General features: G+C 42.4%; 1 protein-coding gene across 2 annotated transcripts in view; it reads left to right on the forward strand.

The window, feature by feature from the left end:
* Positions 1–20,165, forward strand: part of GSR (glutathione-disulfide reductase) — a 40,951-nt gene that overhangs the window by 4,079 nt on the left and 16,707 nt on the right. The window contains exons 2-6 of one of the 2 annotated variants that reach the window (XM_027598337.1): positions 8,487–8,513; positions 11,125–11,213; positions 12,462–12,531; positions 15,061–15,208; positions 17,958–18,012. In XM_027598337.1, the coding sequence (XP_027454138.1) occupies positions 8,487–8,513; positions 11,125–11,213; positions 12,462–12,531; positions 15,061–15,208; positions 17,958–18,012 (389 nt within the window). The remainder of the gene's footprint in view (positions 1–8,486; positions 8,514–11,124; positions 11,214–12,461; positions 12,532–15,060; positions 15,209–17,957; positions 18,013–20,165) is intronic. The other variant, XM_027598339.1, reaches the window with a different exon arrangement.

Raw genomic sequence — 20,165 nt, forward strand, 5'->3', positions numbered from 1 at the left:
AGCTTGAGGAAAAGTTCTTTCTGATTTACTGCGCCCTTTGCCTCAGGGCCTGTGGGAGCACATGTTCCAGTGTTCTTGCTGAGTGTACTGATTCTGTAACCGGATTCTTGTGGTATAGGTGTGCAGTTCTTACCAACGGGAGTTCGTTCTAAGGGTTGCTTACCGGGCCCAAAGCCTTTTCTCTTTTTCTTTCCTTTTCTCTCCTCCCCTCCCCTCCCCCTCCCTTTCCTCTCTCTTCTCTCTTCTCTCTTCCTTTCTCTTTTCTTTTTTAATAGAGATGTAATTGACGTATAACATTGTATTAGTTAAAGTGTACAGCATAATGATTCCATATTTGTATATCCTGCGGAATGACCACCAGAAGTTGAGTTAAGCTTGTCCCCATGCATAGTTACAAATCTTTTTTTCTTGTGATAAGAATTTTTAAGATCAACTCTTTTAGCAACTTCCAAATATGCAATATAGTATTATTAACCATGCTGTACATCGTATCCCCATGACTTACTGATTTTATAGCTGGAAGTTTGTACCTAGTAGAAGTCTTCTTGATTATTAATGTCACTGTGAACGGTGCTGCACAGCGCCAATTGGAGAGGCCAACAGGAAAGGCGGGGGTTTTAAAAGATGCCTGAGAAACAGGCTGCTCAGTAGACTGTTGTTTGTGTTTATCTAGGCTGAAAACCATGACTTAGCCACATGTAAATCGACCGACCTTGGAGGTGATATCAGGTACTTTGATATTATGATGCCTATATCTCCACATAAGGCTGAACATATTTTTAAAAAAATTTTAATGGTAAGAACACAACATGAAATATACCCTCTTAACAGATTTCTAAGCAGTGCAGTGTTGTTGACTATAGGTACAATGTGATACAGCAGGATACTTAGAACTTACTCATCTGCTTAACTGAAATTTTGTGCCTGTTGATTAGTAACTTCCCATTCCTCTCCCACCCCTGTCCAGACCCTGGCAACCACCATTCCATCCTTTGGTTTTATGAATTCGACTATTGTAGATATCTCATGTAGGTGAAATCCTGCAATATTTCATTTATTTCCCTTATTTTAATATAATGTCCCAAGGTTGAATATGCATTTTTAAGTGGACATTTACATAAAGGAGATCATACCTTCAGTATTTTTTAAGACTTTATTTAATATTTATTTGAGAGAGAGCATGCACAAGCAAGGAGGAGGTGCAGAGAGGGAAGTTGACTCCCCGCTGAGCAGGGAGCCCAACCTGGGGCTCAATCCCAGGACCCTGGGATCTGACCTGAGCCGAAGGCAGATGCTTAACTGACTGAGCCACTCACGTACCCCAACACAGCTTCAGTGTTGACAGGTAACCCTCAAAAACAGAAAGTTACCCTAATTTGTTTTGTGGGTTTAGAGTTTCGTAAGGTGTGGCACACCTATATTCATAAGTGCCAAATAAAGGAGTGATCAGAAAGGGTGGGGTTAGTTGAGGTAAGCAAATCCTAGTGTTGAAATTGCTCTTTTGATTTACCCTGTTGATGGTTTAATTTTTTTGTGCTAGGATTAGTGTAATATTGCTTTGTCATCTTGCCTCAGAACCCATTAAATCTGCCAGGCCAGAAAAGAAAGGCTGCCTCGGAACTCCTCAGAGGTCCTATTTGTTTGTAAAGGGTACTTTAAACAAGTCGTAACAGAGAATGTTTCTTGTAGAGTGGGATTGAAGGAATTTTGTGGGAAGACTAATGACCTTATAATTAATAACCATTTATTCACTGGGTGTTACAACATTAGATATGAAATGAGGATATACAATCCTAGGTTCTTTTCTTTTGGTGAGGGAGCAGGAGATGTAGGGCCAGAGATCACTGTCGTGGGCATCAGGGGGTAGAGAACTGACCATCCAGAAGAAGTTCTGTCTCACATAGCTATTTCTGGGTCCCCCTGGATGCCTCAGAGTAATAGTTCTTTTAAATTTGACAGCTGAGGGGCCCCTGGGCGGCTTGGTTAAGCATCTAATTCTTGATTTCGGCTCAGGCCATGATCTCAGGGTCGTGGGATCAAGACCTTTGTTGGGCTCCGTACTCACGGGGGAGTCTGCTTGAGATTTCTCTTTCTTCCTCGCCCTCCACCCCTCCCCCAGCTCGTGCTTTTCTCTCTCTGTCTCTCTCTCTCTCAAATAAATCTTAAAAAAATAAAATAAATTTGACACCTGGGACTGAGAGGTCCACATTAATCTCATGTTCTGCTTAGCTGAGTATTGAGCCAAAATGATTTTATTAAAATATTTTATTTATTTGAGAGAGAGCACAGAGTGAGAGGGAGAAGCAGGCTCCCCGCTGAGCAGAGATCCCAGTGTGGGGCTCGATCTCAGGACCCTGAGATCACGACCTAAGCCGAAGGCATATGCCTACCCGACTGAGCCACCCAGGCGCCCAGAGCCAAAATGATTTTAATTCCAACCTTTGTTAATATCTCTTGTATCATTTCATTTTCTTGCTTTAGATTCTGTTTTGCACAGAATACTTTTTTTTTCTTTAGCCTCCCAGTACTAATCTTTAATTGAAGTCTGAAATTTGAAGGTAAAGACATGGATATTAGATGTTTAAAATGTGTCAAGGTATAATGCTGTGATTTATGATAAAAAAATATACCTTTGGTCTTGGTCCCTGTCCCTGGCCCAGAGCTCCTAAAAACCCTTTGGAATTTTCTAAGTGATAAAAGTAATAAAGGTATCTTGATATTTATAACAAATGAATATTCCACACCTGAGTTTATGTAATGAGGTGACTTTTGGAAAGAACCTAAGGGTGAGACCTGGTTGGCTGGAGAACCAACCTTGTGATTTGAGGGTTGGGATTTCATTCCCATCTCCCTGGCCTCTGGGGAGGAGAGCTGGAGGTTGAATCAATCATGCCATGTAAACAAATCTTTGAAGGGAGAAAAAAGCCCAAAAGGTTGGGGTTCAGAGAGCTTCTGGGTTTGGCAAACACATGGAGATTGGAGGAGAGTGGCGGAAGCTCCACACCTTCCCACATATGCATCTCTTCCACCCGCCTGTGCTTGGGTTACATCCTTTTTATAGTAAACTGGTAATCTAGTAAGTAAAATGTTCCTCTAATTTCCATGAGCCACTCTAGCAATTAATCCAACCCGAGAAGGGCGTTGTTGGAACCTCTGAGAGTTGGTCTGGAGCACAGGTGATAACTGGTCTTGTGATTGGCATGTGCAGTAGGGCAGCCAACCGGCTTGAAGGACCAAACCCCCAATCTGTGGGATCTGATGCTACCTCTAGGTAGATAGTGTCAGAATTGAGCTAATTGCGTGATGGCGTCAGAGTAGTAGAGGCACAGGGCCAAGTGGTCTCATTCAGTCACTGTTGGTGTGAAGCTGATGAAACTTGACGAAGACAGGGATCTTTGTTCTGGTCGCCTATCTACTCCAACCCCTAGGACGGTCAGGCATGCACTAAGTAGGTATTCAGTATAGAGTTGCTGAAAGAATGAGCTGATGAAGTCATAGGGTTTTGCTTAGTGAATGATGACTGATCCAGCATATTCTAAGTGCTCCTTCCTCATGCCAGTCTTGAACCAGGTGGTAGGATGCAAAAAAAGAAAACAGGTAACTGTAGGCAACTCTGTGACGGGAAAAAGAAGCAGGGAACCAGAAGAAGGAAGTCTACTGTTAAGTGCAGGTGGCATTCTTGACAGGTGCAGTTGTCAGTGGACCAGATCCTCATTTTACCACCGACATGGGCAGTGTGAAGTTTTTACCTATCTGGGCAGAACTGAAGGTGAGAGGCGCGCAGCCTAGAAACATGGTGAAGCCCCTGAATTTTGCCGTGTGTATCATCAGACTCTTCACCTGTTCTGTCCCTGTTGGGAGGGGCCCCCGTCTCTACTGTGAGCCAATGCTGGCAGGCAAACTGAACAGGATTCTGAACCCTAGGTCGGGACAGGGAGTTCCCAGAGATGGACTGTCAGATTGCAAAGAACGCAAAGCTACAGGAGTGTCTCTGGTGTTGGCTGTCCTCAGGAATTCGAGAAACTTGTCTCTAAGGCTTATCATTGGTTAATGCCCCCTGGGGAATGAGGGCTCTGCAGGGAAATTTGCCAGGTGGAAAGTGTTGTATGTTTCAGGTCTTATCCGCTGTGTGCACCCCTGGGAAGTCAGAGCCCTGAGAACCCATCACCCTGGTGTCCCAGCCTGGGAGGCAAGCTTTCTGCCATCAGTTGATTCATTCCTGAAAGGGAGCCAGCCACCAGGGGAATTGATCTCTTCTTTTTCAAAAAGCCTTTTGTGAGCTTGGGGGCCCAGCAGACTGCAGAAATAATTCAGGGGAGTCCGTGTCATCCTCAGATCTATCATAAATTAGAAAAGAGGTGCTTTATTTGCATTATCTCGCATCTTCTCAAAATCTCTGTATTACCATTCCCATTTTACAGAATAAGAAACTGAGCTCAGAGATTTAGAAACTTACCCACCAACCGCCAGTAAGTAGGAGGGAAGGTTGGGATTCAAACTCATGTCTGTCTGACTCTGTGCTTGTGTTCTTCTGACAACCTACTGCGCCTGTCATCTAGAGAGGAAGAAGGGTTGAGCATGACTATACAGAGCTTTCCACCCTGGCTTCCCCAGCTCTGTTGATAACTAATGGCTGTTTTCTTCCCTTCCAAGTCAGAGAGGCATCTGGTCATCAGTTGTGTTGTGCTGAAGTGTAACTAGGTTTCTAAAACCAGTGGAAAGGCCTGGAGGCCTATTACTAGGAGCTGTCAAAATAGGGCGAGTTGTATTTCTTTCTTTTTTTTTTTTAAGATTTATTTATCTATCTGAGAGAGAGACAGAGAGAGCAAGCAGAGGGAGAAGGAGAAAAGCAGACTTCCCGCTGAGCAGGGAGCCCGACCTGGGGCTCTATCCCAGGAGCCTGGGATCATGACCTGAGCCGAAGGCAGACGCTTAACCAGCTGAGCCACCCAGGCGTCCCAGCAAGTTAAAACATTTTAGAAGGAAAAAAGGCAGAGACTTCTAAAACGTAAACCAAAGGGGCACCTGGGTGGCTCAGTTGGTTAAGCGACTGCCTTTGGCTCAGGTCATGATCCCGGAGTCCTGGGATCAAGTTCTGCATCCGGCTCCCTGCTCAGCGAGGAGCCTGCTTCTCCCTCTATCTAACCCTCACCTCTCTCATATACTCTCTCTCTCTCTCTCATTCTCACTCTCTCAAAATAAATAAATAAATCTTTAAAAAAATAAATAAAATAAAAAGCAAACCAAAGTTAGTCATAACACTTGGGACGAGTGAAAGGCTATCTTGGCCCTTAGAAGAAGCATGTCCCAAACTTTTTAAAAAATTGCCTCAATAGCTTTCAGATAGCCCCAAATGTACATGAGGAATAAATTGATGATGCCTGAGAGTGGTTCAGAACATTTAGTGCCTTAGGACCATTTAAATTGCTTTTAAAGGTTCCTGGGAAGCTGGAGAAGGTTGACTATAGGACAAATGGAGTGTATTTATGTAGTGTATTGAAATCATCTGTACTTTTGGGGAAAGTGATTTTGGATTCTGTCCTCATTGAAGCCTCTTGGTGAACTTAAGCTGCCAACTGCAGGGTATAGAACTGTGCATAGAAGGGACTTGGAAGCACCCTGCCCTCCAGATGAACCGGGAAGGGCAGGTCTGATGATTAAAATCATTGCCACCAAGGGGCTGGGATTCAGCTGCCTTCCTCTCTTCTACCACATAGGAAACACCTGTCTTCCTCCTTCCTTAGAATTGGCTCATTCCATCTATTTCCATAACTCAAATACTTGGGAATTGAGAAATAGCATATCCTCTGCTTAGACCGATGGCTGGGCAGTGCAGGGAGAAAGCCGTAAATTGTTCTAACTGCTAATATAAAGTACTTTTTGAATAGCCTGCTTGTAATGCTAGTGTAGCTGTGATGCCTTTATTTTATGAGGCTTGAATTCTGCCCCCTTATCTCAATCATCTGAGTTCCCACTTCTGTTGCCTTCTGAATCCTTATTTTAGCAAAATCTCATAAAAGATCCAAGTCCACAACTAGATAGTGTGTGACCTGTCTCTTTCTAGGAGAAAAACCTCCAAAATGACTGATAGCTTGAAACTTATAGAAACATAACTCACTCCTTTATAATTCCTGGGTGCAGAATAATGGGAAATAATAGGATTAAAATGAAATTGCAGGAGGTATGCTGCAAGTAGAGCAATATCGGGTGACTGTTCATAAGACCTTTTTCAAATATTTGAGATCTTAATGAGATTTGGGCAGGTTTCTTTTACTCTACCATTTCATATAAAATCCCTTGGCAGGTGCGTACATATGTAGTTCAGATTTCACTGCAGGATGCCCAGAAAATATTCTGTAAGAAGTAGGCTTGTATTCTTTGGGCTTATAGAGAGCCATCCTAGCTCCTTATGGTCATGATCAGCAGAGCTGTAAACACCTGATATAAATTATTTCCAGAAACCAACAGTATTTAAATATTCAGTCTTTACTCCATGCCAATAGGCATGAGTGAACATACTGATATTTTTGAGGATATACAGTTGAGACCTTATTTAAATCTCATAACTTCAGGGGTGCCTGGACTCTGGATTTCGGCTCAGGTCATGATCTCAGGGTCCTGAGATCAAGCCCCACATCAGGCTCTGTTCTGGGCATGGAGCCTGCCTAAGATTCTCTCTCTCCCTCTGCTCCTTACATCATCACCACCCTGCTCATGCTCTCTCTCTCTCTCTCAAAAAATTAAAAAAAAAAACTCATAACTTCATTGTAATTGCCAAGATGTCACCAACACCTCCCAGTCAGTATTTATAAGATTAAAGGGAGTCAGGGATACACATTACATGACAAGTTTCCAGGGCTGAGGGGGTCTCTAATTTGCCCTTCAAAAGAGTGAGGTCAATGTAGTTTTCCTTTTGCAACCAGCTCCTCTGCTAAGGTACACCGAGTGTTTACCCATTCAGCCAAGTATAAATTTCTTCATTTTAATCAGTCTTACTCTTTTAATTTTCTTATTGAATTCATTTGACATGTAGTACTTGTGTAAGTTTAAGGTGTACAGCATGTTACCTTGATACATTTATATAATATGATTGTCCATGTAATGATATTTATCACATTACATAATTATAGTACAATATTATGGTCTATATTCTGATTAATCTTACTCTTTTTTTTTTTTTAAAGATTTTATTTATTTATTTGACAGAGACACCGTGCGAGAGGGAACACAAGCAGGGGGAGTGGGAGAGGGAGAAGCAGGCTTCCCGCTGAGCAGGGAGCCCAATGCGGGGCTCGATCCCAGGACCCTGAGATCACGACCTGAGCCGAAGGCAGACGCTTAACAACTGAGCCACCCAGGCGCCCCCTGATTAATCTTACTCTTAACCCAGCTTTTTTTTTTTTTTCCATATTACAAATTTTAGCATGTGATCGAAAGGAAATAAACAGATGGAAACAAAAATTTGTACGTAAACATATCACAGCTTGTTTACAGGGACTGTTGGGAAGAATTTCTCTCTAGTCTGAGGGGTATAAATAGTTGCTTTCTTAAACAACTGGTTGGTTTTTGTGTGACATCTTACAACCGCTTGTGTTTTCCTTTGTGTTTTGGCAGCTAGAAGGCTAAGAATCAAATTTGTGGTCTGTCTCTAGCAAGTATATAAGCATGGATATATATAAGCATGTATGTATATGTACATATATATGCATTCATACATATATATGTACACATACAGAATAGCGTGGATGACCTTACTGCTTGATTCTTCATTGTCCTTTGTTGTTTTTTTTTAAAGATTTTATTTATTTATTTATTTGAGACAGAGAGAGAAACAGCACGAGAGGAGAGAGGGTCAGAGGGAGAAGCAGGCTCCCCGCTGAGCAGGGAGTCTGATGTGGGACTTGATCCCAGGACTCCAGGGTCATGACCTGAGCCAAAGGCAGTTGCTTAACCAACTGAGCCACCCAGGCGCCCCTCTTCATTGTCTTTTGGTCCTGAAAAGTAACGTAGATTTCTGCTAGAGAATTTTTCAAAGGGGCATTTTGAGGATTTTACCCAGAGTGTGGCATAAGTTTCCCAGAAATCCTCTAGACCAGCTGCTCAGATGGCTCAATTGCCCTCTTACCTCCTGCTGCTTTCTTCTGCTTCAGACTTCTGGGTTCTGTACAAGTTCAGCCTTGGGCCACCTCCTGACCTGTACCACCCCTGCACTGCGTAGCCCTGTGGACATCGAATTATTTTCTGTCTCTTTCTCAGTGACTGTTTTTCTTGAGAAAGTGCTGACAAATAAAATTCTCTGCCTCATCGTATAAGAAAAGGAACATTCATATCTTTAACAACTCCGTAATAGAAAAAAGGTAGTAACTGTAGAAGGTGACATAGAACTTAAGTAAGTCTCCTGGGTTGATGCTTGGGGTTCATTTCTTGCAGGTTTGTGGGATGATTTGAGTTTAACATTCTTAAAATCTGTCCTTTTCCCCCCCTAGGTGAATGTTGGATGTGTACCCAAAAAGGTAGAATTTTTATTTCTTCTTTCCACACTCCTTTTACATATTTGATTAACGAATGCATTGATTTATTAGCTCAGAGTGCATGAGTGAGATTATATCTAGGTCCAGTGATTAGGACTGGTCCATCTGCACAGGATTGCTTTTTCTCAATCTAAATAACTGAATGGAATCTTTTTTTTTTTTTAAGATTTTATTTGTTTATTTGACAGAGAGAGAGATAGTGAGAGCAGGAACACAAGCAGGGGGAGTGGGAGAGGGAGAAGCAGGCTTCCCGCAGGGCAGGGAGCTCAATGTGGAGCACGATCCCAGGACCCTGGGATCATGACCTGAGCCGAAGGCAGACGCTTAACGACTGAGCCACTCAGGCGCCCCCTGAATGGAATCTTCTTAAGTATTCCCATTTAATTCTGTAGCCTCATGGATTCTCTTAACAACTGTGGTGGTTTTCATTCCTAGTGTCTGTGGTATAGGGCACACTGAATGAACTTGTCCTTCACCTGTGATAAAAGACGAAGAAATGGCAGCTCTTATTTCCAAAGCTGCCTCTTGCTTATACTGGCAAATCATTTTACTCCACATTTGAATGTGCTTTCAAAACATATTATAATCCGGGGTGCCTGGGTGGCTCAGTTGTTAAGCGTGTCTCTCCCTGTCAAATAAATAAATAAAATCTTAAAAAAAAAACCCAACATATTATAATCCTAAACTTTAAACCTTTTGTTACTGAGATTACTTTCTAAACTGGCATTTTTTTGGTAACAGGTAAGCAAATATTCCTAATCTTTTCAGTGACACATACCTGAGTATAATGCCAGAAGGGATTTTTATAATCTGTTCCCTAGTATAGGTAGGTGGGGTTTGGGTTTTGTTTTTGGGGGTTTGTTTGTTTTTATCATAGGAAGGTTTCTTTTTTACTGTGGGACACTTTTCCTCAATTATTTTCTTTCCTTTTGGTTTTAGATTTTGGACTCTTCTAATTGGAGTCATGCAGTTATGATACATGAATTATGTAAATCAGTTATAAGGTGGTTTTATGTAGTTTAAGCCAGTTATGGTAGTAAATCCGTTGATTGATGCTACCTCATTATTTAAAAATATTATCTGGGCCTAGTAGCCTGAATTTGTAATATTTTGTTCCCATATATTATGTTTCATATATTCCTTCTATTCTGATCACATGTGCAGGACATTTACCTTATATTTTCATAGGGCTCTACTGACTTCAAAGTGCTTTTGCATTCTTGAAGACCAGTTGGTAATTGCCTCTTGTTTTCCAGAACAGCCTGAAGCCTGGAGTAACTCCTCCAGAAGGGTAGAGTGGGACAGCAGTAGAGAAGGAATCAGATGGATGGGCCTGCTACTACCCTCATTAGGATAAGCCTGGAAGTCCAGTGTAGTTCATATAGAGCTTCTCCAGAGGGTATCTGTTACTATAGCATCATATATAATACGAATTGGAAGTAAATAAATACGGTACCTGATGACGGGAAGATGTATAGTGGTGGTTCTTTTTTTTTTTTTTTTAATATTTTTTTTATTAATTTATTTGACACAGAACGAGAGAGAGACAGAGAGCAAGCACAAGCAGGGGGAACGGCAGGCAGGGGAGAAGCAGGCTCCCTGCTGAGCAGGGAGCCCGATGTGGGGCTCGATCCCAGGACCCTGGGATCACGACCTGAGCCGAAGGCAGCCGCTCAACCGACTGAGCCACCCAGGCGCCCCTATAGTGGTGTTTCTTAAAATAACCTATTTTATTTTGTAGTATTGACAGACCTTTCATATGTATTATTTAAGATAAACAATCTAGCAGATAAAATGGTTAATTCTGTATTATATGAATTTTACCTCAATTTTAAAAAAGCAGAATCCAGCAGGGTCATCAGTTACTCATCTTTAGGCATAAAGGGAGAAAGGTACACAGAAGGAATCCAAGGCTTGTCAAAAATGGAGTCTCAGGCTTGTCTGACAAAGAAAAATGATAGTTTGTCATCTAGAGTTCTGGATGCCAACTTGAATTTAGTCATCATGATAATCAGTTGGCATAAAAGGCCCTTATGTATTTTAGGCTGCATTCCACAGAGATGTAACAAACCTCTGAGTTCCAGATGTCTAATTACACACGTCCTTAACAAGGACATGTTCATAGGCACCGACATTATAACAGGGATTCATTCTCCTTAAGGTTTCCAGTCCCAACTTGATCTCATAGCTTCTTCTAAATCACTTTACTGTAAACTACAGATGCAGTTCCATTTCCTAGAGCTAATCACAGAAGACAGGGCTTCAACAAATCTGAAACTTAAAACAAGGATGGTAAGCAACAATAAATTTTTACCAGAAGGACTGGGAGGCGTATAACATCCTGCTTCTATAGAGTTTATAAAGTAGGGAATTTAATAGAAATAATTTCCTGCAACATTTCAGCAGCTTCCTTACAACATCTGTCTGGTCATACTGCTGAACTTTGAGAATGTTTAGTTTTATTTTTATTTTAAAGTTCATTATTTTTATCTGCTATTATGTAGTTCCCTTTCATGCATGATTTCTTTCTTTCCTCAGGACTCATGTACTACTATTGTGGCTACCTTTTTTTTTTTTTTTTTTTTTTTTACAGGTAATGTGGAACACAGCTGTCCATTCTGAATTCATGCACGATCACGTTGATTACGGCTTTCAAAGTTGTGAGAGTAAATTCAATTGGCGGTAAGCGTTAATGCTCAGAGGGTTCTATTTACAAATATAAATCTTTTTCTTTCATAATTAAATGAGCTGCAAACTTTTTTGGGAGGGTGTTCCTGTGGTAAAATATATATAACATAAAGTTTTGGAGGTGATGGATATCTGTGGCCTTGATTGTGATGCTGGTTTTAAGGTGTATACTTCTCTAAACTGATCAAGTTGTATACGGTAAATATGTAAATATGTACAGTTTTTTGTATGTGAGTCTTACCTCAATAAAATGACTTTCAAAGACACACAAAGTCCATTTTAGCTATTTTTAACTTAATACAGGGCCATTAAGTATATTCATAGTGCTGTGCAACTATTACCACCATTCATTTCGAGAACTTTTCCACCATCCAAAACAGAAACAAGGTGCTCGTTAGACAATAACTCATCTCCCCTTCCCCCCCAGCCCCTGGTAGCACTATCCTACTTTCTGTCTCTATGAATTTGCCTATTTTAGGTACTTCATACGATATTTGTCCTTTTAAGACTGGCTTATTTCACTTAGCATAATGTTTTCAGAATTCATCCATGTCGTGGCGTGTGTCAGAATTTCATTCCTTTTTAAGGCTAAAAAATATTCCCTTGTGTTCATACCACATTTTGTTTATCCATTCAACCTTCAGTGGACTTCTAGGTTGTTTCTACCTTTTGTCTACTGTGAATAATGCTGCTGCGAACATTGATCTACGAGTCCCTGCTTTCAGTTCTTTTGGGTCTATACCTAGAAGTGAAATTGCTGGGTCAAATGGCAATTTCATTTATTATTGTTTTTTTAATTTTCCTTTTTTTTTTTCCCTACCCTGCCCCCACAAATGGCAATTTTATGTTTAACTTTTTAAGGAACTGCCATAAGCTTTTAGAAGCCCTCAGATTTTTGGAAATTCATTCATTTATTCAACAACTATTTACTGAATGGCCACTAAGTCCTAGGCACTTGCCAAAGCAGCTCTTCCTGTCTTTTCGGCAGAAAGAAAGTTACGTACTGTGGATTCCACCCGAATGTCCTCCCTGGAGTAGAGTGAGGGCTCTGCACATATGGCAGAGCAGATGGACACAGGGGAAGGGGCAACTGCCTTCACAGATGCTCACTCATGGGGATCTTGTTGACGGTTCTCCGTGTGTGTGATTCTCTGCTGATGGGGTGTTCTGGGACAGATGCCCCAGTCACTAACTGGAAGAAGAGAATCCTGTTTCTCAGTACTGACTCAAGTTTCATTACAGTGTCATAAAGGAAAAGCGTGATGCCTATGTGAGCCGCCTGAATATCATCTATCAAAATAATCTAACCAAGGTGAGTGTGCTGGGTTTGGAGCTTGGAGAGGGAGCTGTTCTCTGCTGGACTGTGCTACCCATCTGGCCAGACAAAAACATAGCCTTTGCACATATCTCTTGTTGTTTCTTTTATTTCTTTTGCAGTTAATGATTTTGAGGTAGACCTGCCAGAGCGAGTCTCTGACTCAGGAGGCCAGTCTTTTTTTCTACAGAGTGGGCAGCACATGGTATGATTTGTAAACTGGGTCTTTCATGATGGCTGCCCCTTTAATAGGTCTGGCCCTCCACTTAGTTCCAGAAACCCAAAACATAAGAGACTGATTTACACAGCAATGCTCCAGCTTATTAATTCACATCGGAAGTACTGCCTGGCTAGAGAGCTGCCATTGTTCATTTGCTCACAGCAACCTCATCCTTGGTGGCTAGATGTACTCAAGAGAGCAAATTATGGTTCAGAAGATTATTTTTTGTGAATGAAGTCTGATCAAGAACATTGGGCAAAGGCTTGTTTACCTTCAGCAAATATATATTGTCCTTTGCTAGTCTGAGGCTTTTTCTGCCTTGCTGCTTAAATGTCGTACTTCTTCCACTCGGGGCTGCTGGAGACATTGACAAATGGTGCACCATCCATCGGTCCTTTTTCTTTTCTTTTTTTCTCTGAGAGAGAGAGAGAGAGTGAGCAGGGGGAGGGGCAGAGGGAGAAGCAGGCTCCCCGCGGAGCAGGGAGCCCAATGTGGGACTCGATCCCAGGACCCTGGGATCATGACCCAAGCTGAAGGCAGACGCTTAACCGACTGAGCCACCCAGGCGCCCCGTCTGTCCTTTTCTTGACGGCATACATCCCACCATCCTTATTTGCCTTTGTGGTTTCACTTTGCAGTTTCTAAGATTTCTGCAGGGCTTAGACTGTATTTAGATCAGTAGATTGTTGGTGATATTTGGGCCAGCATAATCTCATCGGGAGCATGTTCATAAGCCAACTTTTAGGGTTGAGTTACTTCTATAAATGGCTAACCTCTTATATTTTTATATTGATTCTTATTCATTGGGTTTATTTTTTGGGAGGGTGATATTTTCTGACCTTAATCCCCACTTCAAGAGGGAAGTATTTGGGGGCCTTTTGTCCCTCTACACTGATGACAAGAGATTCTAAGACCGTTAGACATGAGCATAGAGGTACCACTTGCTATACTAAAACACCCACATCAATTTTTTTAAATGGAGTGAGCTAAAATACTTTCTCAGAAGAGCTAGGAAAATCACTCAAGGAACAGCATTTTTTTTTTTTTTAATATTCACAAATCTTGGTGTGTAGTCGAACTTACTGTGTGTGACCTTATGGGAAAGGAATTACTTATAGTTCATCCAGAAATTGTGAAGAGGAAGGGAAACTTTCTGTCAAGTATCTTAGGAAATGCAAATAAAAATTATATCGATTCAGGCGCCTGGGTGGCTCAGTTGGTTAAGCGACTGCCTTCGGCTCAGGTCATGATCCTGGAGTCCCAGGATCGAGTCCTGCATCGGGCTCCCTGCTCAGTGGGGAGTCTGCTTTTCCCTCTGACCCTCTTCCCTCTCGTGCTCTCTATATCTCATTCTCTCTCTCAAATAAATAAATAAAATCTTAAAAAAAATTATATCATTTCCTCCCCCACATGATTATTATTGGCAGTTGACCCATATGCCTCTTTGTCTAGCACCCTGTGGAAAACCATTCTCTCCTGAGGAAGGTTTTTCTTGTGGCTTCTGGCACTGATCTTGATTCAGCTTGGTTAAGCAGGTCATCTGTAGAGCAGGCCTGGAGGGCTGTTTGGGAAGGAGGAAATAACTTAAATCAGAACCGAACATGTTCTGAAATGTTGAAATACGCTCTTTTGTGATCAAGCTCCCATGATTCCATTTTCCTGGTAAGTTGCCCACATTTGCTTGCCAATACATGTATCATGGCTTCAGAAGCTTGGTCTCATTCCCCGGAAGGGAGGCCCCGGCACGGAGGGTGCCAGAGTCTGAATTCTCAACATCTCCAGTGCAGAACTTCATTGTCGTGGTATTTTGTGGTATTCTTCCATTTTGTTTGAGAAAACAGAAGCATTGCATTTTCCTCCCTTGGCCAGAGTGTTCCTCTTTCACCTCTACTTCCTTCACCATTATCTTTTTTTCTTTCTGAGCTTTCTGACCCTCCTGCAGACACACCATTCTTCAGTGTGCTTTCATTGCAAGTGAGGAGGACTTTCTCCCTCAACTCCTGGGGACAGGGATGTAGGCTTTCTCCCTGTGGAGGTGACTGGCACATATTTTTTTGGTCTCTGGATTTTGGCCCAAGATAGCATCTTTATTTCTTCTTATGGCCTACTTCCAGCATCAAATGGCAATCCCCTTACCTGAGTGTCAACAGATGTTTTGCCGAAACTCAGACGTTACAGAGTTGTCTTGGCATCAGCAAACCTCGAATCCAGATAGCCTCCGTAGAGAAATGGAAAGAGCTGGTACATTGCCACGGGTGTTTTTCTTGTATCTTGAGCACAGGCTAATGTCACGGTCCCTTCTCCAGTCCCATATAGAAATCATCCATGGCCACGCAGCGTTCACATGTGATCCCGAGCCCACAGTAGAGGTCAATGGGAACAAATACACTGCTCCTCACATCCTGATTGCCACAGGTGGCGTGCCCTCACGTCCTCAGGAGAGCCAGATCCCCGGTGAGTCTTCTCAAGGCAAATACCTGTTGTTAATAGTCAAGTGGAATTTACTGTTGTCTTCAGCCTTGCAAGCCATGCCAGAGGATCTGCCTGTTCCAGTTCTTTCTCTTGGACAAGGCCACACGGCCATAGGAGAAGGTCTCTGCAGAGCCTAAATGTAATTGGCTTAACTGGTACCTAGTGATGGGGCAAAGAAAGGTATTTTTTCCAGCTCCAACCTCATACATCCTACGGGTAACAGGGAGAAAAATCAGCAAAGAATCTCCTCCTTTCCTTCTCAGCATGACAGAGATGGTTACCCGCCTGGATTTGTCACATGGGTTGTTATTTACAAGACATGTTCTTTAGTCACTGTTTGGCTCAAGGAAGTGAAATCTTGTGTGGATGTGACTTAATGACCTATTAAACCTTCGTATGCATAGTTTTTTCTCTCACAGAGAATTATAAATTTAAAGCAGTAAGGAATCTCAGTCCTATTTGCTCTTGCATTTTATGCACACAGGGATAAGCCATGAACATACTGCCTTATTCTCACATAAGAAACATGGTTCATATCTTTCTCCTCAACTAGATTATAAGGTCTTTTTGGGCAGTGATCATAGCTTATACAAATTTTGTATTCTCCCTGGATTGGCCTCATAAGATCCATGACCAACCTCAATTTATATGGGAAATTTTGAGTGTATATGTATTTATGTATTTTGTTCTCTCTGGGGAGATGATCCAAAACTTTCACCAGCTTTTAAAGGGGGTTCATGACCCCCAAAAGGTCAAGAGCAACTACCATAAAAGATAGTAAGATACTTTTCTCAAGTACCTTAAAATTTAGTTGAAAGATTGGACATAAGCATCCCAACATGAAACAGTGTCCAAGATTGAATGTTAAGTGAAAAAAAGCAAGGTGTGCAACAGAGTGTATAATATGCTACAATTTATGTCTTTTTCAAAAGGCAGGGAGGGAGACTGTCCATATGCACTGGAATATTTCTGGGAAGAAACTAAAAGCCCTGTCATGCTGACTCCCTCTAAGGAGAGTACTAAAGGTCAGGGTTGGGAAGACTTCTACTTTTCACTAGATGCTCTGTTGTGCTTTTTAAATTTTTTAAAATATATATATTTATTAATTTAAAACATAAAACAAAAACAAATGCAAAGAAATAAAAGGTCAGTGTTCCAAGGTTATTTCCAGATAGTGAGGTTTGGGGTGCTCACAGGTGGGACAGATTACTATGGGATGGCATTAACCAAAAAGACTTCCCAGGAAAAGGGTTCACAAATTGAGCGGTACATGCTGAGGAAGAGGGAGACTGAAAGAACCAGTGGGTAATAAAGATGCCTTGGAAAGACATTCCGCTAATTCGACCAGTTTTTCTAGCACTGAAGTTCTGGGGGCACATTCATTAAGTGGAGACCAGAAGACGGTTAGGCCCGAATGTGGAGCCTTACAAAGTCAAATGAAGGAATCTCTAGAGTTCACGACAACTGGGTCAAATGACTGTTGGCTTATAAATAGGGTTGTGACAAGATCTAAGCGATAATTTTAGAAAACTAATGCGACAGTGACTCACAGAGAAGGGAGATCAGTATAGAAAGCTGTCACAGGAGAATGTATGGGAGGTGATGATATGGGTCCAAACTCCAGCATCAGCATCTGACCTGTAAAGGAGAAGCTCAGTTCTGCAGGCGGTTACTGAGCCGCTGCAGCGGGCCAGGCGTTAGAGAGGAGAACAGGCATAACAGCCTCAGAAGGAAGACTCAGCTGCTGGATTTCATGGATTCCAGGACACGTTAAAAAAAAAAAGTATATTCATCGCATCTGAAATCAGGATGTGTCCTTTATTTTTTTTTAAAGATTTGTTTGTTTATTTTAGAGGGCGAAAGAGAGAGAGCACAAGTGGGAGGGGAAGTGAGAGGGAGAGAGAGAATCTCAAGCAGACTCTGCACTGAGGGTGGAGCCCAAAGTGGCGCTTGATTTCATGACCCTGAGACCATGACCTCAGCCGAGACCAAGAGTTGGACGCTTAACCAGCTGCTCCACCCAGGCGCCCCTGGATGTGTCCTTTAATCATGGCACCTCAAATTTGGCAAAGTGCAATATTTTTATTAATTGATGAAGTATTGTGGGGGGGCATTGAGAGAAGGAATCCTCGATTGACAACTCAGGATTTCATTTGGATTATTGGTGGAAGGTGGTCCATTTAACTGAAGTGGCAAACTTGAGAGAGGGATACGGTTGGGATATAAAGTTTAGGTTCAATTCTAAATATGCTGAGTTTGAAGCAAAGTAGAATTATATAGCAGGGCCGTTAGAAATCTGGGACTGGAACTTGGGAGGAGGTCAAAACTGGAACATTTGGAAGTCCTCCACAATGAGGGGAGAGTTGGCTTAAACCTTTGAAGAAAAACACAGAAGAGAGCCAAGGCTGAGCCGAGGGGTTCATGTCTACATTAGGGGGCAGGAGAATGAAGCAGAGCTGGCAGGGTCTCTCCACAAGAGCCAAGAAGGTCTTAGTTCCTCGGAGAAATGTAATAGGTAGTCGTCACTGCTTTTATTTCTAGAGAGAAAATGGAAATGTGCACTCAGGGAAGACTGGATTGGCAGTTTCCCAAGTGGAGACTTTGACAAGACAAAACTTGTCAAAACAGTATGTGATGGCAGAGAAAGCATCTGGGTCCTACACAAAATGTTGATACTGTTTTACAAGAGAAAGCTCAGTCTGTGTGATCTGTATTGCATTTTCCTACACAGGTGCCTGCCTAGGAATAACCAGTGATGGATTTTTCCAACTGGAAGAATTGCCTGGGTAAGCTGGTTTCCTTGCCAACCTCAGTGTTCATTCTTCCTCAGTCTCTCCTAACATTTCTTCTACCTCTCCCTCCCAGCCATTAAATGCAGGCATTCCTTGAATTTTCTTCACCTGCTTCTCTTTTTATGATCTTGGGTATCTCATCCACTAATATCCTAGGGAACAACATGGATCTTTCTTTCTTTCCTTTCTTCCTTTCCTTTCTTCCTTTCCTTTCTTTATTCCCTTTCCTCCCTTTTCTTTTCTTTCTTCTAGATTTATGTATTTGAGAGAGAGAGAGCGGGGAGGGGCAGAGGGAGAGAAGCAGGCTCCCCGCTAAGCACAAAGCCAACGCGGGGCTTGATCTCACAACCCGGAGATCACAACCTGAGCAGAAATCAAGAGCCGGACGCTTAACCAACTGAGCCACCCAGGCGCCCCCTGACGCAGATCTTTCATTACAGTTTTTAGGACCAGAATCAAACACACGATGGTTTTGAAGAATAAATAGTAAAGTCCTAAAACCATCTTCTTTCTTCACCTTAATACAGCATCAACTGACGATGGGTCTCAAGTAACTGAGTCTGGTTTCCAAAGCAGCTAGTGCAGAGAGAATCTCCATAAATGAAGACTCTGGCACTTTCGCAAAAGAGAGCTTTTTTCAATTTGTCCTCTACGCGTGTTTGTCCAAAGGACCTTAGTAAACGTCTGTCACGGATTTAGATACATAGAAAAAAAATCTACCGAGGAAGATCGTTTCTCCGATTTGAAGAAGAAGCCACTTCCGGGCTTTCGGGGTTGCAGGGAGCTTCCTTTTGCTCACGATAGACAAGAATACTTAGGAGCCAGAGGAGGGGCCGTTTGGCTCAGGACTGGCCTTTATCTCCCTCTGAGTAGTACTCGCTCTGGAATCAGTGTTGCTCAATGCTGCCGCTCCCTCAGAGTGCTGCCAGTCCCGTTGGAGGTCTTAATCCTGTGTTTTTATAACGGCCTTCATGGAGGGTGAGTAATAGTCCATTGTCCATACCTTTACCTTAATTCACCTGGAGCCACAGACGGTGAAACAGGGGCAAGAGGGCTTCTTTGAGTTTCATAGCTGTGGTGGAAACCTCCCATGAAGATACTCGGAGCAGGCACCCTCCTGACTTCGAGAGAAGCACAGTCCGTTTAGATTTGCTCTCTGCAGGGCACGCAGCCACGTCAGAGAAGCGCTTTTCTTCCCTCATGATCCTCCCTGTCCTGGTTGGTTTTAAGGTTGAATGATGACACATGTGAGAATGTTTCCAGAAATGTGGCCATTACTTGTCGTGTTTGGATGATACAAGTCAGTTCTAGACTCACCCTCATAGAAGCTTCTTTATAGATACCTGTATAAAAGTAAAATCATTTATTTTAAAATATTTAAAATGCGGGGCGCCTGGGTAGCTCAGATGGTTGAGCGTCTGCCTTTGGCTCAGATCCCAGAGCCCTGGGATCGAGTCCCGCGTCGGGCTCCCTGCTCCTTGGGAGCCTGCTTCTCCCTCTGCCTCTCTCTCTCTCTCTCTCTCTCTCTCTCTCTCTCTCTGTCTTTCATGAATAAATGAATAAACTCTTAAAAAAATAAAATATTTAAAATGCTAGCAATACAAGTTTAACAAGTGAATTTATGTGTGTTAGGAACAAAAGACTCTGGGAACATAGGAAATGAATGAACAATTTTTTTTCTTTTTTTAAAAGATTTTATTTATTTATTTTAGAGAGAGAGTGCACGAGTGTGTGTGAGCGAGGAGGCACAGAAGGGGAGGGAGAGGGAGAAAGAATCTGAAGCAGATGCCTCACTGAGCAGGGCTCGATCTCATGGCCTCGAGAAAGGAGAAGAGGTCAAATATAATAGGAAAGAGGGAGGTCGAGATGGAAGAGCTATTTCAAAGCTTCCAGACTATGTAGACATTTCTCTTTCCAAATCCTGGGTTGTAAGATAAGCTGACTTGCAGCTATGTCAGTTCACACTTTGTCCTCCATCTAGACCAGACCCCTCTGATGGCACAGACTCACCACATGGATACCTTACCTTTGGAAGGTAGTAAAGAAAGGTTTCCTTTCCTCTTCCCAGATGGCTTGCTTCTTATCCTAGCAATGGTAGAGGACCATGTTTGAAGCATTAGAGAAGCCCAGCCCTGAACGGGGCGACT

The sequence above is a fragment of the Zalophus californianus genome, chromosome 2 (genome assembly GCF_009762305.2).
Source record: "Zalophus californianus isolate mZalCal1 chromosome 2, mZalCal1.pri.v2, whole genome shotgun sequence".
Lineage (NCBI taxonomy): Eukaryota > Metazoa > Chordata > Mammalia > Carnivora > Otariidae > Zalophus > Zalophus californianus.